This window comes from Electrona antarctica, assembly GCF_951216825.1.
Source record: "Electrona antarctica genome assembly, chromosome: 7".
In the NCBI taxonomy this organism is placed as follows: Eukaryota; Metazoa; Chordata; class Actinopteri; order Myctophiformes; family Myctophidae; genus Electrona; species Electrona antarctica.
This window is the reverse complement of record NC_136812.1, coordinates 41,173,811-41,195,656: the sequence shown is the minus strand read 5'-3', so window position 1 is coordinate 41,195,656 and position 21,846 is coordinate 41,173,811. Positions and strand designations below refer to the sequence as shown.

Genomic DNA, 21,846 nt, shown 5'->3' with positions numbered 1-21,846 from the left:
ATGATAATAAACAATTCCACAGCCATTCTCTCTGACCACTGATCACATAACATTAGTGTTCTAGGTGTTGGTGCATATATTTTACAGCATTCACAAAAAGCCTAAAATGTAGACATCAAACACAAAGGTTTTACCCTCGTTTACACAGTATACGTCACCGCTGTCGGGTCACCGCTGTCGTTTACACGGTATACGTCACCGCTGTGGGTCACCGCTGTCGTTTACATGGTATACGTCACCGCTGTCGGGTCACCGCTGTCGTTTACACGGTATACGTCACCGCTGTGGGTCACCGCTGTCGTTTACATGGTATACGTCACCGCTGTCGGGTCACCGCTGTCGTTTACACGGTATACGTCACCGCTGTCGGGTCACCGCTGTCGTTTACACGCTATACGTCACCGCTGTCGGGTCACCGCTGTCGTTTACACGCTATACGTCACCGCTGTCGGGTCACCGCTGTCGTTTACACGCTATACGTCACCGCTGTCGGACGGTCCACAACTGTTCACTTTTCAAGAAATGGAATCAATGGATCCAATGTAGTTCTGTTTAGTCACAAGCTCTCAACACTTTTCATTGGTTCAATATTTATAAAAACAACACAGACACACCCATTATAGGGGTGTGTGTGTGTGTGTGGGGGGGGGGGGGGGGGATTGCGAATCTCCTGTACAATCTCCCCAAACTACTGGATGTGAACTTGTAGACTGGCTATTTTGGCTTCTTTTGCACGGCACTGTCATACAAAGAAGTAAAAAAATAAGTGGTCCATGGATCGCTAAACATAATAAAGAGAAGGTATACTGTATGGGTATGAAGGGTTTCTGACTGACCGCAACGATTATGGGATGTCACAAATACAAATGTTGAATCATACAGACCGCAATGGCCTCATTCTGTGTTGGTTTGACCACACAGTATAACGGTGTAACTGGTAATCAAGCTAAATCGATTCATTCGATTATAAAATTAATACATTATAATAAAATTCAGTCCAAATGCACCGTTGCATCGCTAACGCGGTGTAATGTGCTGAAGAGTGATGGAAACGTTTCAAACTAGGTCAGTGTGTGTGTGTGTGTGTGTGTGTGTGTGTGTGTGTGCGTGCGTGTGCGCTCGCGTGCGGTGTGCGTGCGTGTGTGTGTGGACACATCCTTTTTAACAGTACTCATGGAAAGTGCTCCTGGCTCAAGCAGAGCCAAGTGAGGAGGTTTGTACTTGATGCTGCCTTGGTTCCCTTGAGGATTTTATTCAGTCTGAAAATAGCATCCCTTTAATAATAGGTTTTCTGAATCTGTGGTTCTCAACCTGGGGCCCGGGACCCCTCCAACCCCTTAATGGGGGGTACCAAAGATCACAGGGGAGACCACGTGAGTCCTTCTCTGTTTGGTGATAGTCCAAAAATGAAAACATGTTAGCAGTCATAAAATCATCTTTAATCCGCTTTCAAGCTGGCCTCCCTATTTTGGGCAATTATTATCAAAAATATAATAAAATATATATTTTTTTTTACAAAAAGTTTGAAACATTTTAAAAATAGCTGATCTACAAGCTCACAATGCGTTGCATTGCTACACGTTGTTAGTTTTCTACACGTTGTTAGTTTTTAGATTGGCTATTTTCACTATTCGACTTACGAGGAGGACTAGTGTGTGTGTGTGTGTGTGTGTGTGTGTGTGTGTGTGTGTGTGTGTGTGTGTGTGTGTGTGTGTGTGTGTGTGTGTGTGTGTGTGTGTGTGTGTGTGTGTGTGTGTGTGTGTGTGTGTGTGTGTGTGTGTGTGTGTGTGTGTGTGTGTGTGTGTGTGTGTGTGTGTGTGTGTGTGTGTGTGTGTGTGTGTGTGTGTGTGTGTGTGAGAGAGAGAGAGACTGTGTTTAGGGGTGGGGGTCCAAGCACAAAAGGGTTGGGAACCACCGTCTTTAATAATATGCCGGTATGAGGTTTTCTGAATGATCCACAGTCCACTAGTAAATAAGATTAGCGCCCTTGGAAAACATGTTAAGTTGCATCGAAGCTTCTAGTGAGAATAGCATTATTATGTCCTGTAAGTCATAGTTAAAGATCTGTAGTATTTATCTGTCGCTGTGTGAGAAAATGAAAAGTAAAAAAAACCCTACGTGCACCATTCTGTTTTTAATATAAAATAAAATGCTCAAATGAAACTTTGTTGGAAGGTGGTTTTCCTCTACACAATGTCTACTATGGCTAGATTAAAAGTTGTCCAATTTAATTGTACAATATCACAATCTCCTGAATGTAGGCCTACAGTACTTGATCATTTTGTATCCTTTTGTTTACCTTTTTTTCCCCTCTAAATTTAGTCATTATGCCAATGAATTCCTCCCCACACACATCTCTGTGTTGCTACAGTATTTGCTGTTGTATCCTACTGACTGACTGACTGACTGACTGAAATATTTGTGATCAGCGTTTTGCTTTTGCACTAAAAGCTGTCACCCCAAAAACGTTATCTATCAGATGTCAGAATTGATCAAAGCCAATGTATTTTTATTTTTTTTATCAAAATCCAGGTATTTATACATACATGGTGTCAGTTAAATCTTCAAACGTTATAAGCCGAAAATAAAATATACAGTTGACATTCAATCATTTTGTGCCAGTATTGTTCTAGAGACAAACACATTCAAATAAAGAAAATGGCTCATTTGTTACAAACACATTGGATACAAGATTGTAGAATTGACATATTTCAGAATTTCTTCTTCTTTTGTTTATTTTTATTTTTTACATTACTGTATAAATCTGATGATTGTTTTCTCAGGAACTCTTCCAAGCCAGGCAGAGATTCCAGTGTCGGAATTCAAAATTGGAATGAATTCCTAGAATCTTTTCTCCATTTATTAAGACACCAGTTGAACCTGCTGTGCCCTGTATGTGTCAAAATCTTCAGGCAGAGTATCTAGAAAGAGAGAGATGGAGAGAGACATAACAAGAGGATTAGGGATGCAGTTAATTTAACTCAAATATTTATTCTCTGGTATATTGTGAACTCTGCCATCCACTTTACTTAGAACAATTTTGAAAACTATATTTGTATGGGGCACTAGCCCCTCCTATATTGAGCTATAGTGTAGATTTTTGTCCTAACACAAGCATTAAATGCCATTGACAATGAAGGGAGAATTTACGTCATATGTAGACGAGCGAATAGGTATTTTTGTTAAATTCAATGAATGGAGAATTTACGTCATGTGTCTGAGCAAATTAGCCATTATGTCCTAACACAAACATTAAATGCCATTGACAATGGCATCAGGGGTGGGCAACTTTGACGATGGAGAGGGCCAATGTAGACGAGCAAATCGGCTATTTTGATAATAGCGCCCCTCACTTCACACGGGTGTGACTTTTATAGGTATTTTATAGGATTGTTATAGGTATCGTGCTCGGTGTGAATGGCGATGTTTAGACTCACCGTTGCAGCGGTAGCGTAGGTTGGACCAAATGATGTTCTCCTGCGAGAAGCAGAAGACCCCCAGCCGCCCCCCTCTCATGGTGGTGTCTATGATGATGCCTGTGTCCGCCACCATCTGAGGACCCTCGTAGAAACGCACCCTGCAGAGAACACCCAGTTCACCAGGAAACAACCGTTTACACGTCAACAACAACAACAACAACAACAACCAGGTAGGAAGCCATATTAGAACACATTATGACACACTGGTCCTATTTGGAGTATTTCCAATTCTCAATACAGTTATTAATACTTCTACACCACTACTTCTCAGAGGCAAATATTGTATTTTTCATCCACTACAATTATTTGAAATTATGATTATTATTACAAAACCTACGTTAACCACTTAAGCCCTAATTTAAACTTTTGGCTTTTTGAAAATAGCAGATCTACTTAGAGATTGGCTATTTCCAAAATAATGTTAGACATTTTATTTGAGACATAATGATATAACTTGTGTTGTGAAAGGGGACCTTCAGATGGGCATGTCGATGTGTGGGTCCTTCATGTGGAACTGTGAGCACCACAGTGCACACGGTAGGTAGCCTACCTGATGTATCCGTCAGCAGGTCTGTGTTGGAGGAACCAGCGGTACGAGGTCTTGTCCTTCCAGCCCACATTGCGAGCGTCCTTCCACAGCAGCTTCACCTGGTCGGTGGTGTCTCCAGTGTGCCACAGTGAGTTCCTCAGGTTCTCCCCGGGACCTGTGTTTGACTTGACAGCCTGGGGGGGTGGGGGCGGGGGGCAACATGTCACTTTAGGACAGTGGTTCCGAAACAATGTGTTGGGACCCAGTTGTGGGTCACAGACTCAAGTAAAAATCCCATTATATTTTCCTACCTACTTTAAATGATTGTATAGATACATCTGTCTATTTTGTCCTGAATGTAAGAAATGTATGCTGTGGAAAATGGTCGGAAATAATGTAAAGTATACATGATTTGAACATGCACTGTAAATTATTATCAGAACAAAATATAGGCCTACCCTTCTTGTTTATGCCCAACATTTTGGGGGCATGAATAATTGTAGAAATATTAGACGTTAAACGTCATTAAACATACTGTGCAGTATATGTATTTGGCTCCCATTTATAAAATAAACGTAAATATAAAATAAATACTTTTTTTAAAGGTGTTCAGAGGTCTCAGAGGCCCACTATAGCAGTTACACTCACTCAGTCTATCTGTAAAACTAAACAGTGAAAGAACGTCAGAAAGTGGACTACAGTAGCCTAAGCCTAGGTACCTTCAGTTGGATTCCAGGTTCTGCTACAGCCCTGAAGGGGTTGGCCTGCCAGTAGATCTGCTCCACCTGTTTCCACATCACCACGTAGAAACTGGACGAGTCCTGGTAACCGAAGATGAAGCCGGCGTAGTCGTCGTCCGTTACCGTGTTCACGTGAAACGTCCCTTGAAAATCCACTCCGCTGAACGCAGTGTAACCTGGAGGCAGAAAATGATACATACGGAACATACTAGTAGAGGTAAAAAAACAGCAAATATTGACTATCAGTATCTATACTCTTAATCGATTTAATCAATTACATAAAAATCTATTCAAAGACAGCTTGCTACCGTGCTGAATATCAAAAGTTGTCTATGCTCTTACCAACAGCCAGCCCAGGGTCACTGTTCATGGTCTGGACAATCTCTCTGCCCTGCAAAACAAATTGGTTTGTACTATAAATACATTTGAAGGTCTCAGAAGAAGAAAAAGCTTCAGTGATTATTCTAATGAAAGAGCAACCTGATTCAGGACCACCCAGTTGGGGTCTATCTGTGCATCTCCCTCGGGGTCTAACACCACAGTCTGGTATTCCCGGAAGTCGGTCAGCGTGACCTCTGCATTCTCTGGACACACGTCTATGGTGTCCACGATGGTGTCGTTGTCAAAGTCCGTCTCACACAGGTTACCCACTCCATTACCTGTATAGGACCACAAGACACCCATTATGTCCCATCACCTGCACTGTGGATGACGGTCGGATGATTAAGTACAAATTTGAGGAATCTTCACTTTATTGGATTATTTTCAATTTTGAACACTTTTACTTCTACTCCACTACGTCTCTGAGGTAAATATTGTACTTTTTACTCCACTACAATTATTTGAAAACGTTAGTTAGGCTACTATATTACAAAACATGCATTAATCACATCATCCCTATATACTTTGGCTATTAGAAAATAGGCAATCAACAAGCTAACGGTTAGTTAGTAGTTTAGTTGGTTAGTTATTTAGTTGGTTGTTAGTAGTTAGTTATAGTTAGTTGTTTAGGACCTACAGTACTATCATAGTCTTCCTGCAGAGTGTTGTTGGTTAGTATCTTATATTACTTTGGCTATTTGAAAATAGACGATCTACAAGCTCAGAGGACGCCTTCTGAGCTTGTAGACCGGCTAGTTTAGTTAGTTGGTTAGTAGTTTAGTTAGTTAGCAGTTTAGTTAGTTGTTTAGGACCTACCATCATCATCTTCCTGCAGAGGGTTAGGAATCAGACGACAGTTATCGGGTCCTGGAGGCAGCAGGTCAGGGATCCCATCGTTGTCGTCGTCATCGTCACACTCGTCTCCTTTACCGTCCTTGTCCGTGTCCAACTGGGAACTGTTCATGACAGCTGGACAGTTGTCCCTGGAGTCCTGGTGGCCGTCACCGTCACTGCAGAATCAAAAGGGCATGTGAGCTCAAACCCACAATTCAACATGTTGGTTTTAAGATGTTGATATTCATTTTGTATTCATCCTTAGGACCCCAAATCACACCTTGGAAAGCATTTTTTTGACTGGGGGGGTCATATTTTGACAGCTAAGTGCTTTACCAGATTAATCCATTTAGTTGATTATCAATAAGAACATCTAGCTGAATATTTTATTCGTTGATATAGGAAGAAATAAAACATCACATCAATGATTATAAAACATTGTCCTTCACCTGTCCTTGTTGGTGTCACAGGGGTCACCAATCAAGTCATTGTCCTGATCCAGCTGATGGAAAAAGATGGAAAATAATGTCTCTCAAGTATTCATCAATACTCCCTGCAGTGAACAGTCATTCATTCATATTTTATCATTGTTATTGTTTATCATCATTTGTTTATTCATCAGCGCGGTTATTAAATTATCATTCATGAGGACTGATCATGTCTGATATAATGTCTTCCATGTGAGTTGAATGAATCAAATTTAAAAGCATTATTTTGAATGAAAGGTTTGGATGGTATCGTTGGCATACAATCAGACTGTAAGCTGTCGCTGATGATTCGTGTTTGGTGTCAAGCTATTAAAGCTAATGACATAATTCCTTCTCTTCACTTGTCCAATCTATTGTATACTACTACATGAGCATTAACCCAAGTTGTATTATTAATTTCATAACAGCTTATATAATAGTACTGTAAATATCAATAAAAAGACAGATCGTCACCTGATCAGGGTTGGGGACATAAGGACAACTATCACAGGCGTCTCCCACTTTGTCACCGTCCCGATCCTTCTGGTCAGCGTTAGGCACCCTTTTACAGTTGTCCATTTGGTTGAGAATTCCTAACAGCCAACACAGTGGAGAAGACTTGGTGTGGGTAATAGAAGCGAAACGGTTACGTGGTAAGAGAAAAATATATCGAAAAAATTAAATGATAAAAAATATACTTAACTGATTGACATACTAACCATCACCATCGATGTCCTCGTCACATTCGTCTCCCAGTCTGTCTATGTCGGTGTCTTTTTGGTCGTTGTTTTTGATGGCACGACAGTTGTCACAAGCGTCACCAAAATCATCCTCATCGACGTTCCTTTGATCTACGTTGGGCACCAACACACAGTTGTCCTATAGTGTCCAGAACCAGAGAACAAATTGAGTGGATAGATTACATTACAGTTCATAACATCCATTCATGGAATTCACTTCACGAACTGTAAACATCAGTCATGGCATTTAAAACCAGTGGTGGATAAAGTATTATTTTTTGTTGTAGTAGTATCAAGTATCAATACTGCAATGTAGAAATACTCTGAAATACCAGTAATAGGCCTACCTGAAAGTCCAGTATTCAAGATTTTCTTGTATTCAAATCTTTTGTAAATAGCCAAAGTTTAAATAGGGTTGAAGTAGTTAATGTATGTTCTGTACCTCTAAATCAGGGGTGGGCAACTTTGATGAATGATGATGGAGAGGGCCACTATATTTCCACACTCACCTCAGAGGGCCACATTGCATGTACTGTCGGGCAGAAACCTCTTATCTCTGTATTTTAACTTTTTTCATAATTAATGCCCTACTTTGTCATTCTATGTCACACACAAGTAGCAAAAATAGCCGATCCACAAGCTGCGGGCCGCCTTAAAGGGCCATTCCACTCATTTTCAACATTTTACTATGTCATTAATATACCTTAGAGCTGTTGTGGGGAAATAATAAAAAAGTCCCCCCCATTCTGTGTTTCCTACAACTGGAGGTCTGAAAAAAATCATTAACATGGTGAAACACATCTTGATGTGATTCACCATGTTAATGATTTCTTTCATACTTACAGTTAGTAGCCTATAGTAAAACAAATTATGTGTTTATATTCATTCAGTATTCACATTCATCTACTTGTGTGTCTCTTTGAGAGAGCTGTGAACTCTCCAGTCCAGTCGGTGGCGTGGCGGTATACACCTTATGGTAGTAACCCGCCATAAAACTCAAAGAAGAAGAAGAAGAAGAAGAAGCTGTGAGGTGCTCTGATCAAGCCAATGAACCAATTGACCCTAATTGCATGCTGCAGAGCACAGAATGTTCTGGAGAGAACAGGAGAGAGAAGCCTGTTGAACAAACAGTTTGACAAACAGAGAAAAACGACATGCATATGAATTGTTTTCATTTAAAGAGATGTTTGGTTGATCCAGTCTCTTTTTGAAAGAAGAGTGCTGTATTTTGATCCTTTTGAGAAGTTTGATCCTGGAAGGCTATGGCTGGAACCCTGTTTATTGTGTGAACTTTGTCAACACTGACTTGGTGAGTGAACTGTACTGTGTTTGTGACTGCAGCAGCAGCCATGTAGTATAATTTATTAATTTATAACTTTCATGGTAACAGTTTTGATTTAATTGTATATCCAGCTAATATTAGTTGTAAATGTACTATTAGTAGTAAGATGAAGACGATGTTTTATTTGTTTTCTAAACTTTTAAGGGTGTTATCCTAATTTGTGATTATATGACCCGTTTTATAAACAGGTCAGGTATTTTGCTTTGACTGGATGATTCGAGTGGGCATATCACTCTGGTGAGCTACCCAAGATTCTACCATCAAGATCCTCAACACAGCAGAACCCTTAAAATCAGATAAGAAATGGAGGTTTTGGTAGTGTGGTGTGGTAGGACTCAACACTACCACTGCATCACACAGTGAGACTCAGTGCACCTTGCATACACATTGCACACTACCCATACCCATACCTGGATGGACATACAGTGGGACTCTTAATACCTGTGAAGGGTGTTTATTATTATTATTGAGTTCAAGTGAATTGTAATGTGATGTTTAATATAGTGTAGATATTTTATTTCTGCATTCCCTTGAGTGATATTGTGGATATTTGATTTTGTACATTTGTTGGGAAATTTGATGCCTTTACTTTGAATGGTTTAAGAAACCAGAAGGTAATTTGATAAATAAGAAGGTATTTAAAATACAATACATTAGTTAAAAACTAATACTTACTGTGAATCTAAAAGAGGAATAAATGGCTTAACTAACTTAAATTAGTTACTTACCTTAGATTAGATTTAAAACCTGACAAGGACAACTAAAATAGATGTTGAATAAATAAAACTAAAATAGGATAAAAAGTATTTACCTGCTTTCCCTGTGGGAGCATAGGGTTAATAGGAGGTACTTATCTGGTCTCTCACAAATGTCTAAGTACAGATGTTTTGTTTTGGTTGAAGACCTGACGCCTGTAGATTTCTTCTCCTCCACTGTGCCACAGGTAATGAGGCGGTAGATGACCACATTCCGAGTCTGCCCAATGCAGTAGGTTACAGGCTTTAGTTTAGTCTGCCCAATGCAGTAGGTTACAGGCTTTAGTTTAGTCTGCCCAATGCAGTAGGGTACAGGCTTTAGTTTAGTCTGCCCAATGCGGTAGGTTACAGGCTTTAGTTTAGTCTGCCCAATGCGGTAGGTTACAGGCTTTAGTTTAGTCTGCCCAATGCGGTAGGTTACAGGCTTTAGTTTAGTCTGCCCAATGCAGTAGGTTACAGGCTTTAGTTTAGTCTGCCCAATGCAGTAGGGTACAGGCTTTAGTTTAGTCTGCCCAATGCGGTAGGTTACAGGCTTTAGTTTAGTCTGCCCAATGCAGTAGGTTACAGGCTTTAGTTTAGTCTGCCCAATGCAGTAGGTTACAGGCTTTAGTTTAGTCTGCCCAATGCAGTAGGTTACAGGCTTTAGTTTAGTCTGCCCAATGCGGTAGGTTACAGGCTTTAGTTTAGTCTGCCCAATGCAGTAGGTTACAGGCTTTAGTTTAGTCTGCCCAATGCTGTAGGTTACAGGCTTTAGTTTAGTCTGCCCAATGCAGTAGGTTACAGGCTTTAGTTTAGTCTGCCCAATGCAGTAGGTTACAGGCTTTAGTTTAGTCTGCCCAATGCAGTAGGTTACAGGCTTTAGTTTAGTCTGCCCAATGCAGTAGGTTACAGGCTTTAGTTTAGTCTGCCCAATGCGGTAGGTTACAGGCTTTAGTTTAGTCTGCCCAATGCAGTAGGTTACAGGCTTTAGTTTAGTCTGCCCAATGCAGTAGGTTACAGGCTTTAGTTTAGTCTGCCCAATGCAGTAGGTTACAGGCTTTAGTTTAGTCTGCCCAATGCAGTAGGTTACAGGCTTTAGTTTAGTCTGCCCAATGCAGTAGGTTACAGGCTTTAGTTTCGACATACTACTGGTCCGACTTGCGGTATGCGCGGTCCACGGCGTGGGCATCGGTGGCAGGGTTCCAGCTGGGATCATAGATGACCATACGGTTGGCAGTGGTCAGGGTGATGCCCACGCCACCCACTTGGGTGGTCAGCAGGAAGACCATGTAGCGTGCGTCTTTCTGGAACTTCTGGGTGGACCTTGGTGGTGCCATCCAGCCTCAGGACCTTGAATTTCATGTTGACAAGGACTCGCTGGAGAATGTCCAGCACCGTCAGGAACAGGAAGCTTGCGAAGACGAGGGTGCGATGACCTTCGTCCTTAAGCCTCAGGAGGAGTTGGACGAGGAAGGTCATCTTTCCAGACAGAGATGAGCGTTTCATCCGAGATGCCATCAATCCTGCATGCTGCAGAGTGCAGACTCATTGTCGCCATCTCCCTCAGACAGACATTCCAGCAGACCCAGCTCAGATCCAGCTTTAGTAGGGAGCAACCTCGGTTGGTCGCACAGCTGCTTCAGGACCGTAAGCTCAGCAAACGTGACCTGGTGGTGGTGAGCAGCTGCTTGATGTAATCCAGGGACAAGAACTGGCGGTAAATTTTCTCCTGTAGCTTGCTCAGGAACGTCCAAACGACCAGGTCGTTCTTTCTGGGCATTTCTGCATTCCCTTGAGTGATTGAGTGATTTTGTGGATATTTGATTTTGTACAGTTGTTGAGAAATTGATTATGCCTTGCAGTGCCGTCTCCAGGCACAAATCAGCAGGGGGAATACTTTTTTCCAAAGGGGGCACTTAATTTTAAGTAGGCTACAATTATGCAGCAGCACAAACAAATACAAATATGTTGAGCATTATAATGTCTTCTGCATATATTACCATGTATTTCTATTAACTATTAATTTGAACATGTATATATTTATAATAATCATGAAGAACTTATAGATTTAACATTTGTAAAATATAATCAAATATTGGTAGGGCAGGGTACTACTGGCCAATCTGGACTGGAGGGGCACAAAGTCCAATCTGGGGGGGCAATGCCCCCCTGTAGAGACGCCACTGATGCCGTGCAGCCTTTACTTTGAATGGAACATTAACCCAGTTAATTTGATAAATAAGGTTGGTTTGATTTCATAAAAATACAATACATTGGTAAAAACAAATACTTACCGGGAATCTAAAAGAGGGATAAATTGCTTAACTAATGTAACTTAGTTACTTACCTGAGATTAGATTTAAAACCTGACAAGGACAACTAAAATAAATGGTGAATAAATAGGACTAAACTAGAGACTAAAGAATGCTTTTCCGAGCAGTTAATAGGAGGTACAGTACTTCTCTGGTCTTTCACATTGTCTTAAGTACAGTTGTTTTGTTTTGGTTATTGTTTTGTATGAGTATTGTCATTGTTGTTTATCTGCTATTCTATAATACAAGCTGTCGGGCTATTGCTAAACCTTACCCATGGTCTGTGGTCTAAATTATTCTCCCTGCTTACTGCTCCTCCAAACCTAGTAACTAGTCCTATACCCTGTAAATAATAACTAAGGGATTTTACACATGTATGCTGTAGTCTAAATTGTACTTTAAGTACAGTACTTGAGTAAATGTACACAGTGAACTGTGATTACTGTGAGGAATAAATTGTGAACATGTATTTATGATGTCATGTATAGAACTAGGAACCTGTGTATTGAGGATTCCGTCTCCATCAGCATCCTCATCACACGCGTCTCCTTCTCCGTCTCTGTCTGCGTCTTCTTGACCAGAGTTTGGCACGGTTAAACAGTTATCCTGGAACAAGACAACCAATTTAGTAATTATAACCAAACTACTAATTATTCTAGAGATCCATATTGACTTGTATCAACATGTTCAGGCTGTACTACTGGACAATACATCTAGATCAGTGGTTCCAAAACTGTGGTGCGTGCATCCCTTGTGGTGCTATGGCTTTATTTTAAATATATTAACATATTATGCCAATATATGGCAAGTACTGTATATGCAGAATATAGCCTGCATATATATGCCATATTCAGGTTCATACATGTGCATATATGTGGATAAATAGGAAATATATGTCTTTATATAGCTTATACAATGTATATTTCCATGTGGGGGTGCATCAGCTGGGTCAGGAGGTAACGGGGTGCATGGCCATAAAGGTTTGGGAACCGCTGATCTAGATTATAGTGATACAGAATGAGACTCGCACTCGTCTGGGATTTTGGATATCGTAATATGATATGGTGTAAGTGTTGACTTTTACTGATTTTAATCCCTTAACCCAGTAGCCTATGGTATGGCATAAGTGTTGACTTTTACAGATTTTAGTCACTTAACCCAGTAAGAATTAATTCTACAGATGTCTATCTAGAAATATAAGTTTTCTGAAAACACTTAAGTTGCTATCAGTGGTATTCAAACTTTTTCATGACAAGGACCCCCAAAATAATATTCTGTCCCAGGGACCCCCAGATGCAAAGATTTGAGTTAAACTTGTTATTATGGATGTCCGATATTATTGGCCTCCTGATATTATCGGCCGATATAGGAATAACGTTTTTATATCGGTTGATATCCGTATCGGAAATTAGGAGTTGGACAATATCGGACATCCCTACATGTTATATAAAATTAGCACAGATGTTCAAGATATTTCAAAAATAGCAGATCTACAAGCTATTTTTGAATAGCCAAAGTATAAAATAATGGTTAAAATGGTTAAAATTAAACTGATGCTTTCCTGACTACTGGGTTACTTTAAATTGTTTTCAGAAATGCTGTACTGCGAGTCCTTCCAGAATGGCTGGACTTCACACACAGTTTGACACTGTAGCCTATACACACACATAGACCTTACATACTGGTATATGCCATACACACAACTGGTCAATCCATCAAGAATGATTCATTCATTAAATAATGCATTAATAATATTATTCATTCATAATTCTTTCCAGATCGCACTGATGTGTGTTTGTATGTTTTTCCCTGAACCTCCGGAACATCAGAGTGACTCACCTTGGCACAGTTCCTCTCAGGACATTCCAGCTTCGCGTCGGGGAATCCATCGATGTCTATGTCAGGCCCACACAGGTAGCCGTTGCCAGCCCAGCCCACTCCACACTGCCAGGATGGAAAATGGTTGATGTGCATAACAATATGAGTGGATATGAGAACACACAACGCCATTATGACACAAACAGCTTTGATAGCAACAGGACTGTAATCCTCCATATCGTCGCTGTCGGGTGAACAAAATGGTTACTTTTCAGGAAATGGGGAAAAGAACCATTTGTTCCAATGCATTCATTGTATAGTTATCATCCAGTCACAAGCTCTTGTTAATACTTTTCATTTATTAAATACTCAAAACCCAAAGACACCCCTAACCATATACTGTACACTTTCACTTTCAAAAGTCTCCAAAAGCGCACCATGTTGAAAGGTTTTGGACATTGCAAATTACATTACATGCAAAGGACATCACCAATTTCTTCCGGAACGTGTACTGTAGTAAATGTGGTAAATCAGTCTGACCTGAGTGACCACTAGTTGCTTATTGACCCCTAGTGGTGGACAGTGCACTGACCTGACACTCTATGCCGCCCTCGCGGTGGACGATGCACTCAGCGCTGGCATGGCAGGGGTTGGGTTGTCCGTTCCCGCAGGCCCTCTCTGGTTTACAGCCCCGCTTCTGGTCCCCAACATAAGCTGGCTTACAGGGGCCACACCGGAATGAGCCCTGAGACAGATAGATAGATAGATAAGGTCCCCAACGTAACCTGGCTTACAGGGGCCACACCGGAATGAGCCCTGAGACAGATAGATAGATAGATAAGGTCCCCAACGTAACCTGGCTTACAGGGGCCACACCTGAAGGAGCCCTGAGACGCATAGATAGATAGATAGATAACCTGGCTTACAGGGGCCACACCTGAATGAGCCCTGAGACACATAGATAGATAGATAGATAGATAGATAACCTGGCTTACAGGGGCCACACCTGAATGAGCCCTGAGACAGATAGATAGCCTGGCTTACAGGGGCCACATCTGAATGAGCCCTGAGACAGATAGATAGATAGATAAGTCGGTGATTCTCTAGTTTCGCAAAAGACACCATCAGCAATGAATGATGACAGTATACTGTACATCTGATATACAGATCTCCTGCACTGTGCAGAAAGAAATGCACACAACAGCATCATTACTGTATCCCGCACTAGTATGCAGTCATTGACAACGGCATCAACAGAATGCACTGATGTCAATACGTCAACATTATTGTCACGGTACAATTACCGCAGTGTTACTTACTGAGTAATAAAATTCACAGATAATATTACGATAAAGACAGTATCCAAGCAGTAGCCTATGTCCGAGAGATTACAACCCACATGGGCATTTACATCCATTACATAGCTTGGCATTTAGAAAGAAAGAATTTGGTGAATAATCCATTCCACAAAAGTATTTTGAAAGATTGATATTTCCGACAGCAAGGGTGTTTTACAATGTTTAAACAACCGGGGTCCCCCAGGGGTCTGTACTTGGCCCCTTTCTTTTTGCCTCTCCGTCTCTGCCAAAAAGAGCTGATCTACAAGCTCAATTGAATCTACAAGCACTGTGAACTTGCAGATATGCTGTTTTCACAGAATGCAATGCATCGTGATGCTATTTCTGCAAGCTGCTTACAGATTTTCACACAGAATGCCCAGGATTGGGATGCTAGCTAAAGTCAATGTGGTTAAGTTCAGAACAAAACTAGCCTACTATTCTGTAAACTTACAGGAGTGTTCATGCAGATGGAGTTCTCCACACAGCTTCTGTTTTTGGGACCCTCGCACTCATTAATGTCCTTGCACACCTTTGTAGGAGAAGAAACAGACACTTTGATTGATGTTTGATTGACAGAAATGCTGAAGCATAACTATCAGTAACATGGATACTGTAAATTAAACATTTTCCAACTCTACTAAAGCCCATTGAGGGTTGATCCTCAATAACAGCTACCTGTTTGTTGGCAGTAGCGTAGGCCAGGCCCACTCCCTGCACCACCGGTCCGGTCCAGCCTGCAGGACACGCCCCACAGCGGAACCCTGGCGACGTGTTGATGCAGCGCACACCCATGTGACACGGCATCACCGTGCACTGCGCGCACACACACACACACACACACACACACACGGTAGAGCAGGCAGTGAATAATCTACATTATTTAATATGTTGGTTCTATTGTGAAGTACAATTCAGGACATTTCACATCCAGATTCCATTGTGTATCCTATGGAATTTGCAGAATACATTATGATCCATATCTTTTCTTGTGACTTTTCAGTTCCGAAGTAGATGGAACTGAAAAGTCTACTAATGGTTACAGCCATTTATTATCCTTTTAAATAAAAATCAATTATGATAAAATAATCGATTTAGAAAAAAGAAATGTAAATGTGTCAGCAATGTGACAAAAACTAATTTGAGGCTTCATGTGTGTAATTGATAGAAAATTAGTCATTTTGGGGGTGAACTACTCCTTTACGTGCCCGGTTAAACAAAAAACGAATGAGAATTGAGAATTTATTTTGGGTCAATTCGTTGATTAAAGAATTATTAATCTTCCTAAAACCCCACGCTTCTCGAATATTCAATGTATCTGAAAAGGTAATGGGATGGTTTCAGCAGCGTCCTCTCACCTCATCCACATCCTCACAGCTTGTTCCGTTGCCCACCATGCCATCGGGACAGGGACCACATGAGACGCCATCCACCGTCTCGGTGCACTTCAACCCCGGGGGACAGGGGTTGGGGACGCACGAGGGACGAGGTGTCGTCCCTCCCATCGCTACACAAACACAACACCAGGTCAGTGATCTGCTGTTCATGCTTCTATTTCTGCTGCTCATTTCATTTGATTCAGTTGAATGTACTAATAAAGCACTGTGTAACTTTGATCTGATGCATTGTGTATGTCTTGTATATGCCGGATTTCCATCCGTAGTCCCCAAACAAACAAAGATAATAGAAAATACATAGATAACACAGCACTCAATTACAGTAAGACAGAGAGGCATATTAAAAAAAAAACATTGGCCTGGGCCATGGCTCAGTGGTCCAGCCACCTTGGCTGGTAACCCAGTCTGGCAGTGTGCCGCGGGTTCAACTCCCGATCCCGACGGCCTTTACTGCATGTCTTCCCCCCCATCTCTCTCCCCATTTCCTGTCAGCCTACTGTCTGTCCCTCCATAAAATATATAAAATAAAGGCGAAAGCCACAAAAAAAAAACATAAAAAAATAAAAATAAAACATTTTAGAACGCCTATAACTAGAGAATTTGTTTTACAAGTGACCCATTTGGTTACATTTGTATACTCTGAGTTATGGGTCCTTGAAATTAACAAAGGCTCGGAACCATTGATCCAAGGCCAAAAGAATCAGCATTAGTGAAGTTTGTACTCACCACATGCTTCACACTCCATGACAGTGTTCTTCAGGAAAACAATTTCTTTGATCTGTTGCTTCAGAAGTTCCTTGATCTCTGCCAGGGCCATGTTGGTTCCTTTGATCTGATTGATAATTTCCCCATCTGAATCACACAAAAATGAACATTAGTAAGCCATCGTATGAAGCACTTCATTCATTCCACCATCACAACAAACATGCTCAGCAGCTGTGGCACGCTACTCACAAAATATAGTACATTAAAGCCCAATTTTTCCAGATTCAATGGGTATTTAACCACCAGACCTGTATTTGACTAGTTACCATGTGATTACCATGTGTGTAACTAATTTCCCAAACTAATTGGAACATGTACATTGCCGTTGCAGTATACATGAGTAATCAGAGCATCATATACCATGAACCATTAGTAATTTGTTCATTCATTATGCATTTTCTTTCTTTGCTTCTATTTTCACTTGACTCTTTTTCTATATATTTTTTTTAATGCAATTTTTTGGGTTGTTCTGCCTTTATAGATTGCAGTGTAGATTTAGGAAGGAAACGGGGAGAGAGAGACGGAGTAGAGACATGCAGCAGAGATAGTTGGGAACAGGACTCGAACCCGCAATGCACTGCCATGCTGCTTAGGTGCCTGGACCGTTGGACCGCCTGCCCAGGCCTTGACTCTGTCTCAATCGTTTTAATCTATCAGTTTCACCACATTGCTTCAACGTTGCGTTATTTAAACTAACTTGAATTAAAACTCTTTCCATGCCCATGACGTCTTTAACAACTTTTTTCGAAGTGTCAATTTGTGCCCTTGACGACTTTGATGACCTTTTGACATTTTCTGGGTACAGACGACCGTAGCTTCCACTAACCGTAGGCGGGTGTTTCCATAGGAGCCCATTTCTACAATGGTGGGCGATCCAAAAATGTCCCCTCCATTCAATCCTGTTATTACCACAATCCTTTCTCTGAATCATTTCTCCATCCCCGCCTGGATTGGCAATTAGGCAATATTTGGACCTCAATGAAACATCTTTGATGCCCCGTGGTTAGCATATTAGTGCTTCTAGCAGCACCGTAGGAGCTCCAGAGTGGCTCAAGGATAGCGGATAGAGGGTATGCGCATGTATATAGTGAATGGCAGATCGAGTGGCAAATCGAGTGGCAAAGTGAGTGACAGAGTGAATTTAATGTTGTTTAAAGTCATTTCATGCAATGAAATAGGACTTTTCTGTTTGGATGCATGGGCTGTCAAGGCCAGAAAGTAGTTTTTTGCCCCTCAGTACGCATTCCCGCATAACTTCCTGGTATGATGATGATGTCACGCGCATACCCTCTATAGGGATTCTGTGCCAGCGCCTCGCGTTTCCTGGTGTTTCGAGTGCAGAGGGGGCCAGGCACAGGGTGCATCCATATAGAAATCCATATTGTAGGCTGCACCTTTAGTAGCTAAGGAGTGCGGGGACGGGGGACACCGAAAACAGCTGATCTACAAGCTCTCAATGCATCGCAGCGCGACGCGTTGTGAGCTTGTAGATCAGTCGTTTTGAGATTTTCTTTGGCTAAAATTGCCCCTTTATGGAAGTTCAGCCTCTGCCTCTCTAACATTCTCTGCACGTCCCTAGTGGAGAGGCAGGCTACCATTCATCATGTGTACACCGTGTACAGACGGACTCAGTCATCACACTACGTTCCCTCCGGTTCCATGCATGCCATTCTTAAAAACCATAACACTGACTGAAATAACATCCATCCACTACCACCTCAGCAGTATTCTCAGTAAAAGCCTCCACTTTTGGGGAGGAATGAGCAGAATCTCTCCTGTCCTGCCAAAACAAGGTTTTCCTTTACAGAAATGTGCAACGCAACATGATCTCAAGTTGTTAACGGTGCTGTAAGTGATTCTGCCATGGAGTGTCTGTTCAGTAACATAGGGGTCTTCCTGTCTCTCCAGGTCTTTAGTAAACAGAACATGCATTTTTTTTAGCCAATCAGGAGAGAGAACCCATACGGAATACACAATACAGGATAAACAAATTAAATGGAAGTAATGAAACAAATAAGAAGTGAGCAGACACAATTTGATCTGGAAATCTATAAAGATTTAAGCTGATAATTGGGTACTCTCCTGATTGAGCAGAAATTGGTAAACCACCTGAAAATGTTTTCTTTCTTTTTTCTTTTTTAAAGAACTAGTTCTGAACAAGTCTGGCACTCCTCAGTTTGAATTACAATTACTATTAGTAACTAGTATTCAAAGTGAGACTTTTTTGCTGTGATATTTTCAAATGGCTGAAATGTAGCTGAAGTGCGTAATTTATGTTTTGTAATAATAATCAAAATCTTTTTAAGATATTGTTTTGGCTTTTTCTGCCTCTATTGATGGATTGAAAGTAATCTGACAGGAAATGGGGAGAGAGAAGAACAATATCGCCCCTCAAAAATACCTCAAAAGTGTATACTTAAGTACAGTACTTGAGTTAATGTACTTAGTTACTTTATTACACCAGTGCAGCCCTACACAGAGCGAGTAGATAGAAATGCTCAACTATTATATGACCCTATGAATGTTTTTGTAGTTCTGACCCCTCTTGGGGCAACTACAGTATGCCTTCCTAAGTTCCTCCTACACTGTATACAAATGTATGAGGGGGAGGTGCTGAATTGGCGGCTCTATAAAAAACATTAAGAACAAATTCCTTTTTAAGGTTTGTTCCAAGAGCGCAGCACCAACACATCCTACAAGCTGTGCACCGTTTACAACTATGTACAACATGAAAGTACAGTACTGTACATCCATCACATACTGTACAATACCTATTGCAGATGTGTGGGCTACTATTGATGTACTGAAGATGTACTAAACATATGTATGTTGGTTACTTATACGTTATGTATGTTATTTAGATAGACACAAAGAATGTTATTCAGTACAGACGCTAGGTTTTATGTTTACCAAGCATCATAGTTACTACTTAGTAGTACTTCATTGTTTCAAAGGGAGTCTACCAACGCGCCTCAAGCCTAAAGCGGCTGATCCGGTGCTTCACAGGTACAAGGACAAGAGTTGCAGAAGGAGAAGAGACTGGAGCAGCACGGACATTTAGAGCCTTTTATTAGGTGCTAAAGTATACAAAGACTAACGTTTCTCTAAACGTTAGTCTTTGTATACTTTAGCACCTAATAAAAGGTACTTAATTGTTTCCTTTGCTTTCCTTTATTTACACGACCATTTACTGTTATTTTTTTACTATATTTAATTGATTCTGAACTTTCACTTTGTAAGTTGCTCTGTATCAGAGCATCTGCGGAATGCCTACATTCTAATTGTAAATTGTAATTGCCGGGTTAAAAATGTGTATTGATAAATGGCAGTAATCAAATAATAGGAGAAAAATGTATAAAGATAGATATTTGTCCTATCTGACTCTCTCTCTCTCTCACACACACACACACACACACACACACACACACACACACACACACACACACACACACACACACGCCCTCCAGGGAGCAGTGCAGGGACGTGTGTGTGAAGGGAAAATAAGTGTGTTCTTTCCATCAGGGGCATCTCTGTTTTTCTGAATGAATTCCATGAAGAGGAGAGCTTCTAGACGTGGAATGTACTGGAGTCACTACATCTGATCCGATCCACTCACACAGCCACTGAGGTGAATAACTGACCACCTTTTTAACCACATTTGAAGGGATAGTTCACCCGCAAAATGGCCTTTTTCTATCGATTACTCACCTCATGGAGACTTGAATTAATGGATATTCATTGGTTTTTGTCGCATTCCTAAGCCATTCATTTGAGGAGACTCTTCGTGTCTCCATAGGGAACCACTGCTGGCCATCCAATTATTGGCTTAGGAATGCGACAAAAAACGAACAATATCCATGAATTCAAGTCTCCATGTAGAGAGTAGTCGATAATAAATAAAAAATAAACCTGCTGTTCCTACTATTATTAGTAAAATAATAATTTGATAGAGGAGAGGATGCCACTTTATAAATCTCCCAGCGGGAAATTGAGGGTGTAAATAAAAATGACACAACAGAAAAAACATCACATAGTTTTTCAAGCATCTTCATGGTGCTCTTAGTCAACATAAATGCTCTTTTAATTTCTGTGTTTATATTATCATCTGATACAGTAACATCTCTCACTGCAATATGAAGTGAAATGTTGCACTCACCCCTGCTCTGTGCCGCTGCGGTTAGTCTATCCACACACAGGACCCCAAACAGCACCAGACTCCACAGCATGATCCTAGATGACCCCCAACAATGACCCAAGACAAGACCGAGACCCCCGCCGCTCTGCTCTGTCCTACAGAGACCACCAGCCTTCACACCACTGAAGACGTTGATCTCCTGCCCTGCCGAAAGAAGGTTTCTTTTACATAAATGCATATTGCAACATCTAAAGTTGTTATACTGTAATGAATAGAATGGTTGTTGATATTAATTTTAACCCCTAGTCAGGAATGCTGACTCAGAAATGCTGACCGATGCAACAGTAGGGAGCCCAAAAAAACACCAAAAATAAGTTTAAATTCATGTCGTAAGTCCTTTAAGCAAACAAATTCATTGAATTCATTATAAAAAAAATCAATATTGTAATACCTGCAATGTGACAAGTTGTGAGCTTGCAGATCGACTCTTTTCACACAACATCCGTAGAATGTATAAAAGTAGGGCATACGTGGCTAATCAGACTAATCGACTTATTTGATTAACAAAAGTCAATACTGATTGTTTCATATTAAATAAAAAAATATCAATAAAATATGCTTCTCGGTTATTCGATTGGTTAATTAATTAAAGGTTAAGTAATGACAGAATAATCTTTGTAAGGAACTAATGGATAGCTGCAGCCATACCTATGAAACAGACGAAAGGAAGAGTGGAGTTTGTGCAGTTTGCAGAGCTGTAATGTTGTCCAGTCCTCTATCCTGGCCTGGGATCAGTTCATGGAGACAACTCCTCTTCCAGGTCTGTCTGTCTATCT

At 40.9% G+C, this 21,846-nt stretch overlaps 1 protein-coding gene across 2 annotated transcripts; it reads right to left on the bottom strand.

Moving 5' to 3' along the window:
* Nucleotides 1-2,537: 2,537 nt before the first annotated feature.
* On the bottom strand, nt 2,538-21,846 carry comp (cartilage oligomeric matrix protein). 2 transcript variants are annotated; one of them, XM_079505086.1, is made up of 20 exons: nt 21,719-21,846; nt 21,032-21,214; nt 16,837-16,962; nt 16,072-16,220; nt 15,392-15,529; nt 15,168-15,245; nt 14,363-14,393; nt 13,969-14,090; nt 13,398-13,502; nt 12,057-12,164; nt 7,150-7,309; nt 6,905-7,023; nt 6,413-6,465; nt 5,946-6,139; nt 5,229-5,407; nt 5,091-5,139; nt 4,728-4,924; nt 4,030-4,202; nt 3,438-3,577; nt 2,538-2,921 (listed from the first exon to the last, which is right to left on the bottom strand). In XM_079505086.1, exons 2-20 carry the CDS (start codon nt 21,099-21,101, stop codon nt 2,863-2,865), a joined length of 2,250 nt encoding a protein of 749 aa, XP_079361212.1. In that variant the 5' UTR covers nt 21,102-21,214; nt 21,719-21,846; the 3' UTR covers nt 2,538-2,862. The 2 variants fall into 2 exon arrangements, with proteins under 2 accessions (XP_079361212.1, XP_079361213.1); XM_079505087.1 differs by lacking the exon at nt 14,363-14,393 and adding an exon at nt 14,294-14,324.

Excerpts from the sequence above, each read along its gene's own strand:
- comp (XM_079505086.1), bottom strand. The coding sequence starts at position 21,101 with ATGCTGTGGAGTCTGGTGCTGTTTGGGGTCCTGTGTGTGGATAGACTA. Across the intron at positions 14,394-15,167 it reads CCATCTGCATGAACACTCCT|GGCTCATTCAGGTGTGGCCC; the intron begins GTAAGTTTACAG and ends TATCTGTCTCAG. Across the intron at positions 4,925-5,090 it reads TGACCCTGGGCTGGCTGTTG|GTTACACTGCGTTCAGCGGA; the intron begins GTAAGAGCATAG and ends TTCTGCCTCCAG.